The sequence below is a fragment of the Polistes dominula genome, unplaced genomic scaffold (assembly GCF_049000335.1).
Source record: "Polistes dominula isolate Pdom_NZ unplaced genomic scaffold, Pdom_raw_medaka contig_23, whole genome shotgun sequence".
Lineage (NCBI taxonomy): Eukaryota > Metazoa > Arthropoda > Insecta > Hymenoptera > Vespidae > Polistes > Polistes dominula.
Window position 1 is genome coordinate 2,440,236 of NW_028300963.1, and position 12,582 is coordinate 2,452,817.

General features: G+C 31.3%; 2 protein-coding genes and 1 long non-coding RNA gene across 5 annotated transcripts; 1 reads left to right on the forward strand and 2 right to left on the reverse strand.

Annotated features, from left to right (window-relative positions):
- The first annotated feature begins 252 nt into the window (after positions 1 to 252).
- Positions 253 to 10,215, forward strand: nompA (no mechanoreceptor potential A). The gene is made up of 19 exons (XM_015318935.2): positions 253 to 457; positions 2,166 to 2,320; positions 2,911 to 2,996; positions 3,168 to 3,429; positions 3,552 to 3,681; positions 3,754 to 3,905; positions 4,039 to 4,314; positions 4,535 to 4,846; positions 4,944 to 5,039; positions 5,114 to 5,912; positions 6,131 to 6,693; positions 7,060 to 7,238; positions 7,357 to 7,496; positions 8,137 to 8,283; positions 8,377 to 8,466; positions 8,577 to 8,970; positions 9,048 to 9,220; positions 9,293 to 9,439; positions 9,538 to 10,215. The coding sequence occupies exons 2-19, from the start codon at positions 2,254 to 2,256 to the stop codon at positions 9,746 to 9,748; spliced, it is 4,224 nt and encodes a 1,407-aa protein (XP_015174421.2). The 5' UTR covers positions 253 to 457; positions 2,166 to 2,253; the 3' UTR covers positions 9,749 to 10,215.
- LOC149032512 (uncharacterized) lies at positions 1,513 to 4,625 on the reverse strand. Its single transcript, XR_016176602.1, has 4 exons — positions 4,526 to 4,625; positions 4,022 to 4,295; positions 2,891 to 3,341; positions 1,513 to 2,008 (listed from the first exon to the last, which is right to left on the reverse strand). It is a non-coding gene; the product is annotated as an uncharacterized LOC149032512 (long non-coding RNA).
- LOC107065204 (uncharacterized) lies at positions 5,721 to 12,207 on the reverse strand. 3 transcript variants are annotated; one of them, XM_089172619.1, is made up of 4 exons: positions 11,747 to 12,207; positions 11,358 to 11,611; positions 10,769 to 11,243; positions 5,721 to 5,854 (listed from the first exon to the last, which is right to left on the reverse strand). In XM_089172619.1, exons 1-3 carry the CDS (start codon positions 12,013 to 12,015, stop codon positions 10,795 to 10,797), a joined length of 972 nt encoding a protein of 323 aa, XP_089028745.1. In that variant the 5' UTR covers positions 12,016 to 12,207; the 3' UTR covers positions 5,721 to 5,854; positions 10,769 to 10,794. The 3 variants fall into 3 exon arrangements, with proteins under 3 accessions (XP_089028745.1, XP_089028746.1, XP_015174141.1); XM_089172620.1 differs by having other exon boundaries at positions 10,769 to 11,207; positions 11,747 to 12,205; XM_015318655.2 differs by lacking the exon at positions 5,721 to 5,854 and having other exon boundaries at positions 10,287 to 11,243; positions 11,747 to 12,200.
- Positions 12,208 to 12,582: the final 375 nt, after the last annotated feature.

Consider the following 12,582-nt stretch of genomic DNA (forward strand, 5'->3'; position numbering starts at 1 on the left):
CTATCTCGAGAATAACCATACCTGTTAGTTCGTTGATTCGTTTGTTGATTCGTTCGTTCGTTCGTTCGTTACTTTTCTGCAGTGTCTCTGAACATCATTGCTCTGCCCCCTACGGTTCGTCTCCGTGACCATTCATCGGGACGATGTGTATTTCCTCTCCCCCCAATCCCTCCTACCGTACCAACGAACTTCCATTATTTCCACCGTTCGCACTGTTTTTGACCGTCAGTTTGATTACAGGTGCTAGTCGAGTTGGACGTTAAAGAGCAGACCTATCATCATTTCGTTTTCACACCTTCCACGCATACATTCGAAAGCAACAACGACGACGACAACAACGATATTGAGAACATCCCTCTAGGTGTTTGGAGTGGCTCCAAAGGCACTCCGTTTATTATTCATTTTCTTTTATAAAAGAAATTATTATTATTACTCTTCGTAGGGATTAGCTGGAAAGGTAAGAGAAATTATTATTAATTTTATTATTTTTCTTTTTCAAAAATCATTTAATCTCTTTTTAACTTTTCATATACCTATCCTAGTCTTTTAATTAGAGATTTCGTTCAAAGTAATAATTTACGAAAGCTTACTTTTGATATTTTCAAAAATATCGAAATATCCAATTGATCCTTTTAAACTTTTTGGTGATTCACTTACGTAATGATAATGAAATTAATTCGACATGCGAATTAATATCGCAGGAACGGACCATTATAATTCATCGTTGCATGCGAATATCCCATTAACATCAGCGACAGATATATATACACACACCAACACAATAATAATAATAATCGAATTCGTTTCTGATTCGACACGGGTATACGCGTAACAATACTACTCACGTAGTATGATAGAGTTCAAAGCACTGCAACAATAGAACTCCTTTTACGAGGTAAGCTTCGTTGTACCACTTCAAACAACAAAAGCTCTCGCAAAAATTGCAATCTCACTTGCATTCTCTTTTTTTGAACTCGACATTTTCTTTCTTTTTTCAAATGTATTATATATATATATATATTATAATCATGTGGTACAGAAATATGTTTCACGTATTCAAAGCTTTTATACTCGATTTTGACTCTTTCAAAAAGCCGTTCGTTTCGTTTCAATTCAAAAGAAATGAAAATTCATGAAATTGCTGCCATTGAAAAATTTACAAGCAAACGAAACGTACAACTTAGTTTTATTTGTATTTCCTTCTTTCTTCTTTTTTCAACAAATATTCAGAGTTAACAACACATCTTTTCAATGCATACGTTGAATAATAACAATGAATATTCGATGCAATGGTTTATTTTAATTTAAATCCTTTAAAATGAAATAGAGGGAGAGAGGTAGGGTCTCTAACTTTTACGTAGGACACCTATGTGATCACAAAGGCGATAAACCATAACGTTGTTAACGAACACCGTCATCATCCAACGCCTCCGTCGTTGGATTAAATTGGTGGATAGATGGATGGATGAATGGGGTATTCTCACGTAGCATAATATAATTATCTTTTCTCAATTTACTAATACACATTATTTATATTTCAAAGTATAATTTCCATTATGTTTCTAATTACCAAATAGTAATATCGAATTTATCGACAAATTCTCCATCGTTTGATCAATGAATTTATTTTTAATAAAAATATAAAATACCTCTCTCTCTCTCTCTCTCTTTGAAATGAGTTATATATTAGAGAAGTATCAATCCTTTTGGGTATTCGGAAAATTTCGTAAAGTAACATCCTGACGTAGGAGTATTTTATAATAAATTTCTAAAGATCACTCAACCCTGAACATTTCATAGACACTCGTACACATCTCTCTCCTATTTGGTTTATATACTTTTCCTAGTGTGTATTGATACATGAATACGCATATTCCTACGCAATACTGATTTAAAAAAAGGGACCAGAATACGCCCGTAAAGGCATCGAAGCGTGCTTCCAACTTTCAACCATTACATTACATTATTAGCTGACCATTATCTTCCTTGATTTTCTTTACTAATGTCACTGAAAAACAAAATGACTTATAAACTTTTTCAAATTATTTAAATAAATATATATTATATATCTAGTATACAAAGTAATGAAATATTTTTGCAAACTAAATAAAAATAAAATGTTCCTTTTCAAATAAATATCATTATTTTTTACGTATTTTTTCTAGGATTTAATCGCCGATGGAATTGACAACTTGATATTCAAATTTATTTTTCCCTTAATAAAAAAGAAAAAAGAAAAAGAACCAATTCAAGATGATTACAAGCAATGTGTTAAGAATCATCTTAATCATTCCATGGATAATAACGAATGTAATAAACGGTGAGTTTTAGCAAATAGAAAAAGGACACATATTTTTACAGATCGATAATAAAAAGAAAAAGAAAAAAAAAGGGGATATAGGATCGGGGGAAGAATTTATGATGAAGGGTGGGAAAAAGAAAAAAAGAAAAAAGAAATATAACCAGAGAATCCCCCATATGAATTCTGGGATATAACACGCGTCGGTATTTTTCGTTTTTTTTTTGAATTTAGAATTGACGATTCTCGATTGCATAGTTATGTGTCTCTATGCGTGAACGAATAGCGAACGTTCCGAATGTTCTCCGTCGGCGGGACGCATACAACTCGTGGATATGGATCAAATGATGTCACGTATGCTTGCGAAATTGTTTCGTCCATTGTACCCGTCCCGTCCGTACCACTTATTGCTCGAAAATATGGTCAAAGATAAAATCGGAATTCACCATTTGTGATCTACTATTTACTCGGGAGGAAATATAACCCGAATAAATTCTTCTTTTTATTTTTTTTTTTTTTTATTTAAAGGGAAAAAAGAAAGATAACATAGAAATGATAGAATGATTAATTATTAATCATAATTGAACTTACACATCCAATTATTTTTCTAGCACAAACTACGTGCAACGGTGGCATCGGCAGAGTTGTTTACGAAAGATTACCCGATCAACAACTTCAAGGATTTGACGATGACGTGGTATAATATTATTTCAACTAAAAAATGATCAATTATTATTAGAAATATATAATATATTATTAAACAAATATATATATATAAACTTTTTCCATACAACTACCAGTAAATACAATGTATGTTTAAATTCGTTGTAATATTATATATTTATTAACTAGTTTCTATTTTCAACAGGTCAGGGACTCAGCACCACCCTTCAGAGTGTTAGAAAAATGTCAAGAGCTCTGTTTGCGAGATAGAACAGCTACCAATAACTTGGTAAGAGCATGTACTAGCTTCGACTTTCAACCTGGTAGCAGAATAGCCTCCTTCAGTGGAGCTGCCGAGTACGAAGAGAGTACCTGTTACCTGACAAGAGAGCAAGCACAGCCTGAAGGCATTGGAAATCTCATGTTAGTTCCAAACAGTGTTCATTTTACGGAAGTTTGCTTAACATGTAAGTACATATTTACATAAAAATATCATTTCGTTTCTCTTTATATTTCTCTCTCTCTCTCTTTTTCCACATTTTAATTAAAATTATAAAATGAATATTGAAAAGGTTCGTTTAAATTTTAGCAAACAGAATAGAAAGAGAATGTCCGAATCGTCGGTACGTTTTTGAAAGACATCCGAGAAAAAAGTTAAAACTTCCATTGACCGACATAAAGGAAGTCAGTGCTGCTAATAGAACTGAATGCGAGGATAGGTATTATTGATAATCCTATTATAACAATAATTTATTTTTTATTTTTTGTTTAATTAATATTTATCTCTTTAGATGTTTGAACGAGTTTAGTTTCGTATGTCGGTCAGCAACGTACGATACCGCGTTGAGAAGTTGTTCGTTGAGTCGTTTCACTAGAAGAACTCATCCTGAATTATTAGAAGACGACCCTAATTCTGATTACTTGGAGAACACTTGTCTGAATGGTACGAATATTTAAATGAAAAGAAAAATAATAATAACAAGAATAAAAATTATTTCAAACACGATTGTTTCTAATTTCATTTTGTTTTGTTTGTTTGTTTGTTTGTTTGTTTGTTACCTTTTAATTAATTTTAGCCGAACGTCGTTGCGACGGTTTAGCAGTGTTCGTAAAAGAAGAGAACAAACGACTTCGAGGTCCCTTTGAAGTCGACATTTATACGAATCTAACTCTCGACGAGTGTCAGGCACTTTGTCTACGTGCTGAAAAGTATTTTTGCCGTAGCGTAGAATTTGACGAACAAACACGACAATGTGTTATATCAGAGGAAGATTCGGTTTCACAAAAAGATGACATTGGAATAAGTAGTAGCCCTAGTCATCATTTTTATGACCTGGTTTGTTTGGACAATCGTAAGTATTAAAAATTAATTTAAAATCCATTTTTTGGGATTTATTCATATTTTCATTCCAAATATTATAATACATTAATATTAATTAATTATATATATATATATTATATTATATGAAATATGAAAAATATGAAAGTAATAAGGGTTCAGATTTCATTGGATGAAAGTATCATGAAAGATTCTTATCACTTAACATACCAATGCCTACTTACGAAACGTAGATCCGTCCATAGCACGTGGCTCCGAATATCCGGATAGCAGTTCAACGTCACACCTTTTCTCCGATGGAAGAAGACCAGACACAGCATTTCAACGTTATAGAAATTCACGTTTGAGCGGTGAATTTCATTCGGAGATAACTGGACGTAGTTTGAGCGAGTGTCTCGATGAATGTCTAAGACAAACTAGTTTTCAATGTAGAAGTGCAGTATATTCCGAACATTATCATACTTGTAGATTGAGTAGATTCAATCAACGAGATGGACATAGAATCATTTACGATGCCGATTATGATTATTATGAAAATCTTATGCGTAAGTTTAATCATTTATTATCAAATTAGATTGAATCCTCCCAATCTATGCAAAATCAATTTTTATATTATATTATTTTTGTTTATATTTGAAACAGATCAATATTTGGATGGAGATCGAGATAATCCTGGATACAGGCCAGATCCTTTAGGACAAGATACAAATTTTGGTCGACCATCATTGGGTAGACCAGGTCAGAATTATTACCAATAATTTATATTTCATTTGTTAGATGCGATATTTATTACGTGTTATTTTTATTCACAGGATATCCCGACGATTATGACAAAGGTTATGCGGGTACTACAAAACCAGATCGTTATCCCGATCGTTTTCCAGATCGTCATCCAGATCGTCATCCAGATCGTTATCCAGATCGTTATCCAGATCGTTATCCAGATAATTATCCTGATAGGTATCCTGACCGATATCCTGACCGTTATCCTGACCGATATCCAGATCGTTATCCAGATCGTTATCCTGATCGTTTTCCAGATCGTTTTCCAGATCGTTTTCCGGATCGTTTTCCAACTCAAACTGACAGGTACCCAGATACGAAATATCCGATAGGTACACCAGGAATAAATGACCAATATCCAGGATCGGGTGATCGTTTTCCAATAAACGATCGTTATCCAATAAATGATCGTTATCCAACGAGTGATCGGTATCCTATTAACGATCGTTATCCTATAAACGATCGATATCCAATAAGTGATCGATATCCAATCAGTGATCGTTATCCCATTAACGATAGATACCCAGATCGATATCCAATTAGAGGTGGAGATCGTCGACCAATTGGAACCGACAGGTATCCTGTTCCAGAACCGATTATTCCAGATAGATATCCAATTGGTGGAGGAAGATATCCAACTGCGCCAACTGGCAGATATCCAGTCGCTCCAGGACGTTATCCAACGGAAGGTGAACGTTATCCAACTGCAATAGATCGTTATCCTGTTCCTGAAGATCCATTGGATAGATATCCTTCTAGTGTGTCTAGACCTACAGGAGACAGATATCCTGTTGGTGATAGATATCCCGATAAGGATTATCCTAGTAGGTCAGTTGATAAATCATAAGATATATTTTTAATCTGCAATATGTATATATACGTATATATATTAATTATATTAATAAATAAAAATATAAATAAACATTACAAAATTATACAACAAATACAAAAATGATTTATATTACTATCAAATAAAAATTTTGTTAAATATACATATACACACACACATTATTATCTTTTCTTCTTTATAAATTATATTTAAGTAGATATCCAGGAAACGGACATGGCGTTTATGCGCATGGGTTCATCGATGACGTACGAGGTCCCCAGAGTCATCCAGTCGAGCGTCCACATTACGGACCAACACGTCCAGGTGGATATAATGGATATGGTAGCGATTCTGGTGGTATAATCGGTGGTGGTTATATAGGAGAAGGTGGTGTTTACAATACTAGACCATTTGGTACCAGCGGAGGACCAATAATAGGTCGACCACCCTTAATCTCGAGATGCGATGAACAGGATAATTTTCGTCAAGTTGGACCTCATACAAGAGTACGAAAACCTTTCGTTAGAAGATACACAACAGCTTCGTCCTTAGCACAGTGCGAAAGGGAATGTGCTGATGCTAGAGATTTCGTATGCAGATCTTTCAATTATCGTCCTTACGCAGCACCTTATGGAGCCGAAAGGGATAATTGTGAATTAAGCGACCGTGACTCCAGAGACATGGATATGGGAAATCCAATTTATTATGACACAGGATCTGATTATGATTTTTATGAAAGAAATAATGGAAGACAAGGTGCCGATGGGGAATGTCTCGATGGTAAAATTTATTAATAAATAATTCTAATAATAACCACAACCCCTCCTCCCTCACCCCAATTAATTATAATAATTATAGGAAGCAATACCAAACAATGGATCATCGCTTGATATTTCGATATTTTCCATTATCACAAAAATGACGAGGAATCTCTCAATCAAATATTGATATATAATTCAATTATTGTATCTATAATATATCTAAATTCTATTCGATAATAAAATTTTGTCTACTTATCAACTAATTCGTACATATATATATATATATATATATATATATATATATATATATATATATGTTGATCTATCAATTATTATTATTATACGTAGAAAATGACGTTACATAATTAATTAATTTTGTTTGCAGTGAGTCAAGTTTGTAGCGAAGACGGAATGGAATTTACTTTAAGAACACCGGAAGGATTCATCGGTAGAATTTACACGTATGGTTATTACGATCGATGTTTCTTCCGTGGAAATGGTGGAACAGTGAATGTACTTCGAATCAGTGGACCCCAAGGTTATCCTGAATGTGGTACCCAACGTGTAAGAATTAATCATGCACAATATTTTTTCTAATCCTTAATTTTAAAATTTAATCACGTCAGATATCAAAATAAATTACAACAAAAGTAATGTGTAAATAAATTGTTGTTGTGTTTAGTATGGTGATACGATGACAAATATCGTAGTGGTCCAATTCTCGGATTATGTTCAAACAGGAAGAGATAAACGTTTCAATCTTACATGTCTGTTTCGAGGCCCTGGTGAAGCTGTCGTCACGTCCGGCTACATCGGTGCCGGGTATGCCAGGTCATATCGATCGAAAGATCGTGTATTGCACCGGAAAAAGCTAATGCATTATCTAATTCATGCGAACGATTAATACAAAGCACATTGTCTTTAATAGTGTATTATATAAGTATGTTAGCACGGTACAAAACACGTTCCTGGAATCTCACAGATCATTATCTCAGTTAAATACCTTTGATATATTATAATAGTTTTCCTTCTAGTTATGATCTAATAACTTTTAAAAAAACAAATTAATTATACCTTGATATAATACAATTTAACTATTCATCATTAATATAAATAATTGTACACAGACTAAAATGATTAATTCTGGAATATTTTTTTTAAATAATCGACATTTTCAAAGTTTTTAAATTTCAATTAAATTTCTCTGGAATAATTCGACATGAATATTTTTATTCGACATGATATTTAATTTGAAAGGTCATCGAATAATAATAAATGTGATAACGTACTCTCAAGCACGAATTTATCCGAATTGTTTTTTCTATTTTCGGAATTAATCGATTTGGTAAATGAATGGGTGGTTGATATTATTAAATCTCATTGGGACAGTAATAATCTTTTCATATATTTGAATAGGAAGTTTAATTTAGCTAATGGAAAGCTTTTATATACGTTTCAACAGATCAGGTTCTCCTATCCCAATTGAATATCTCCCAGCAGAAAATACTTTGAGTTCTCGCGTGCGTCTGTTGATTCTATATCAAGGTAGACCAACGACTACTATAGCAGTTGGTGATCCTCTTACTTTTAGATTGGAAGCACAAGAAGGGTAAGTGTAATGAAAACATTTGCATTTATAATCAATTCTACATATTATCGTTTTACTACTTCTATTATTCATTTGAATCAATTTTAATTGTAGATACAATTACGTAACTGATATATTCGCTACCAACGTCATAGCAAGAGATCCATACTCGGGTAGAAGTGTTCAACTTATTGACAGATACGGGTGAGTCTTTAAAAATAAATTCTAAAACAAAAACTAATATGATGTCTCCCTTCAACTTTATATTTTTTTCATTAAAATTTGATTTATCTCTTCTCAAAAAAAAAAAATAGTTGTCCAGTTGATAATTACGTTTTTCCTGGATTGGATCGTCTCCGAGATGGTGACAGTTTGGAAGCTCGTTTCAATGCATTTAAAATACCAGAATCGAATTTCTTGGTATTCGAGGCAACAGTTAGAACCTGTAGGGATGGATGTCAACCAGCGTATTGTTCAGGTGGTAGTGGAAGAAGTGAACCATCTTTTGGAAGAAGACGAAGAGATTTAAGCAATGATACAATCCTAATGGAAGATAATTTAGCTGAAGCTGCAATTATTGAGAATGATGATAACAATACAGTTACGTTAAATTCGACCTATGTTATGGGTACTCGATTAAATGATGACAATGAAGAAGAAGAAGAAAATGAGGAATCTGAGGAAGAACATGTCAGAGAAATGATTGAGGTATGCAAATGTTAATACACTGGATGTATAATTGTGATAATAACATTTGAATTAAAAAATTTGTTTCATTTTTCTAGGTACTAGATTCGAGAATGGACATAGAAGAAGAAGAAACTATGGTTGAGAAACAAAGTGCAGTTCTTGAGACAGTTTGTATAGCCCCAAATGAATATTATGGTCTAGTTACTGCAGTTGGTGTTCTGGTAGTATTATTGGCTTCTGTGGTATTACTTTCAATGTTGGTTTACAGGTAAGTAAACCAATCACAATAATTTTTACTAAATTATTTAATTATCTATTATATTAAAAATAATTATGATAGGAAACATGCATATTCTGTGATCATGAAAAATCGAAAAGTTGATAAAGCTGGCAGTCGTAGCAACCATTCTGATGATGCAACTTACAGTAGTCGAGTTAACAACTTTTCGTTTATGAGAAGTGGACTACAAAAACCATTTCAATCCACGTAGGACATTCAAATACATTTTTTTTTTGTCTTTTTCAATTACGATAAATTAAAAAAGATTATAATTGTTCGTTCGTTTCGATCGTCGTAATTTATAGATCAATATCAAGATCGATGAGCAATATCATCGGACAACGTATGAGTTCATCTTCGACGGCTTTAGAAGGTGCCGTTGGTTTGTCAACACCTAGAAGATCAGGATTTGATCCTAGCGAGCCAATTTATACCGATCCTTCCTTATTCGAAGTGAATCGTTGTTCACAAACTATGTCCAAACAAGCTTTAAATGATAATTTTCATCTTATGTAATAAGAAAAGAAGAAAAAAAATCATTCGCGTTTATTTATACGCTTTTTAAAAAATGTGAATTAATTTTTCTTTTGAAAAAAACGTTAAAAATCAAAATGTATTTGAACGATGATCAAACTCAATTTACGTATGAACAAATGATACGTGACAAAATGTAAACTTTAAATATTTTTTTTGTGTGAATTGCTTACTAACAAAAATTTACTCTGCTAGTCAAGATCAAAACTATCAATAACCGATTAATCACTGCCAAATATTCATATTATACAGAATCACTATATGAAACAACAAATTTATTAAGTGTACTTAATATTTTCATTCAATTTTTCTCGATAATTATTAAGAAATATTTTTATATATATGCTCCTAGACATTTTTTACTAATTCAATTTATACAAATCGATAAATTGTATATGTATTTTTAAATATGTAACAATTTCTCCCAATTTGAAAATACTCTCTTTTTATTTTTACAATAATAATAATACGATTGTTCACTAAATTCTACAATATAAAAAAAAAAGAATGATTTGTTTATTAAAAAAAAAAACATAAACGTATATTTATTAGATTTATACCATAATTGCATTGATAATTATTATAGTAAATTAATATCATATCGATTTGATCAATCAATTAATATAATCTAAAAATATAAGAGAGAACGTTGAAATAAGTTCTAAATAATTTTAGCTTACATCCCTTTTTTTAATTTCTACTATAATAATAATATTACGTTATAATATTATTTAAAAAGAAAAAAAAGAAAACCAAATACTTTTACGAGATTATACAAAAAAAAAACAAAAATCCTAACTTTTTCATTAAACAAACATGAACATATGCAAAATGATACTTGCTATAAATACATATATTAATAATTATTAATACAATCGCATTCATAACTGTATTAAATGGATAAATATTACATAAAATATAATCAACCGATAACTATATTATTTAACAAAAAAATGGAACAAAATAACGAACGAAAGAATGAAATTTAGAAATAAGAAAGACCTTTAAAAGACGTTTCTGATATCTCCTCAATCCTCTTTTATCCTCTCAAGCTTGTAAGTAAAGAAAAGTACTCTGAGTCTAGCCTCTTCTTTACGATAAACAGCCTCCTCCAGTTTGATTCTAGCTTCCTCTTTTAACATAGCTGCTACGTCAACCTTAATCTGAGCTTCTGATAATGCAAGAAGTTGCAATTCGTCTTCTTTTTGCAATACTTTTGTTTTATGATTAACATGCGAATCGTTTACTCCTGAAGGAGATGATAAAACAAAGGCTTGAGTTCTATCAGGTTTATAAGCTAAGTGATTAGGTTCAATCGATTCTTCTTCGTCCATTGATCTATGATCCATGATCGATAGATTATTTAATTCCTGATGATTGTCATTTGACATTATTCCTTGCGATTGAATCATACTAATCGTTTGTTTATTAATAATTGTATCTTGAATATCAGAAATATTGTTCAATGTATTATCTGCTATGAGAATATACGATAATTGGAAATTTCAAATAAAAATATAACAATATATATATATATATATATATGTATGGATATTATATATGAATAAAAATAAATATTTAAAATTTATACCATTAGACTCGTTGCCACTTGTTTCAGGTTCCTTTTTCAAGCAAATATTCGTAGGTTTTGTCGCACTTACACTTTGCAAAGTAAAAGGTTCCGAATCTTTTGGTTCAAAGACTACGTTAGGCGGTAAGCAGCCATTTCCGTTAGCCGGTGTTACTTCCGGTTTATGATTTTCGTAGATATTTCCGTTTTCCCAAGAAGAAATCGACGATTGATTGAAATCCTTTGACAATTGACTCGAACTTTTTGAATTGTTTCTACGCATGTTAATTTATCAAAATTTTAGGTTAAATGGATAGATTATTTCGAGAAAAATGTTTATGTCTATTTTTTCCTCTCTTTGTTTTTCTTTATTATAATTAATAAATTTTATAAATATATAATGTAATTACCGGGTTTTTTTCTCCTCGCGATTTCTTTTACAAGCTTTCATATTTTCCCAACAACGTCTTAATTGTACAGCCGAACGTGCACTTTGTGGACCAACTATCGAATTATATTCTTCAACTAATAATGACCAAGCCGATTTTCTTTTACTCATCGATATCGGATCCGATTTTCTATCCTCTATATCTTCGTATTTGTTAATCAAACTTATTAAGATTTTTCGTTCCTCAAAACTATACGTCTTTCTAGTACCTTTTATCGATACGGGAGCCATTTTGCCGTAAGAAAAATTATCGAATCGATCACAAATATTCCATTGTTTATTTCTTGTATAAGATGTAAACCATAAATTATATCCTATAATATAAAAACATGTAATATATATTAGAAACAAAAGTTGTTACTAATGAAAATATTCGTATCGATACTACAGCGCACTCTGGAAAAAAGATATTGAAAACGCGCAAAATCGCAAGATGTATTTTAATTAAAATTTTAAATCATACGATTTTTAAAAAGCAATAAAATAATAATAAAAAAATATTTATTTTACTCTGGATTCATCAATATGCCTTATTAATAAAAAAAAAACACATAAAACAAGTCGATTTAAAAGATTAACATTATTTGTGATTTTTTAAAATAACTCGTATAAATACTACAGCGCACTCTGCGAAAAAAATATTGAAAACGCGCGAAATCGTAAGATGTATTTTAATTATAATTTTAAATCACACGGTTTTTAAAAAGCAATATAATATTAAAAAATAATTAAAAAAAAACATTTATTTTAATCAGAATTCAACACAACACGCGTTATTAATAAAAAAATAACACATAA

Bases quoted from the DNA above. Each gene is read 5' to 3' on its own strand.
- nompA (XM_015318935.2), top strand. From the start codon at position 2,254: ATGATTACAAGCAATGTGTTAAGAATCATCTTAATCATTCCATGGATA. The intron at 5,040-5,113 runs GTCAGAATTATT...TTTTATTCACAG, and splicing joins ACCATCATTGGGTAGACCAG to GATATCCCGACGATTATGAC. The intron at 7,239-7,356 runs GTAAGAATTAAT...TGTTGTGTTTAG, and splicing joins CTGAATGTGGTACCCAACGT to TATGGTGATACGATGACAAA.
- LOC107065204 (XM_089172619.1), bottom strand. From the start codon at position 12,015: ATGGCTCCCGTATCGATAAAAGGTACTAGAAAGACGTATAGTTTTGAG. The intron at 11,612-11,746 runs GTAATTACATTA...TAACATGCGTAG, and splicing joins CGCGAGGAGAAAAAAACCCG to AAACAATTCAAAAAGTTCGA. The intron at 11,244-11,357 runs GTATAAATTTTA...ATATTCTCATAG, and splicing joins AAGTGGCAACGAGTCTAATG to CAGATAATACATTGAACAAT.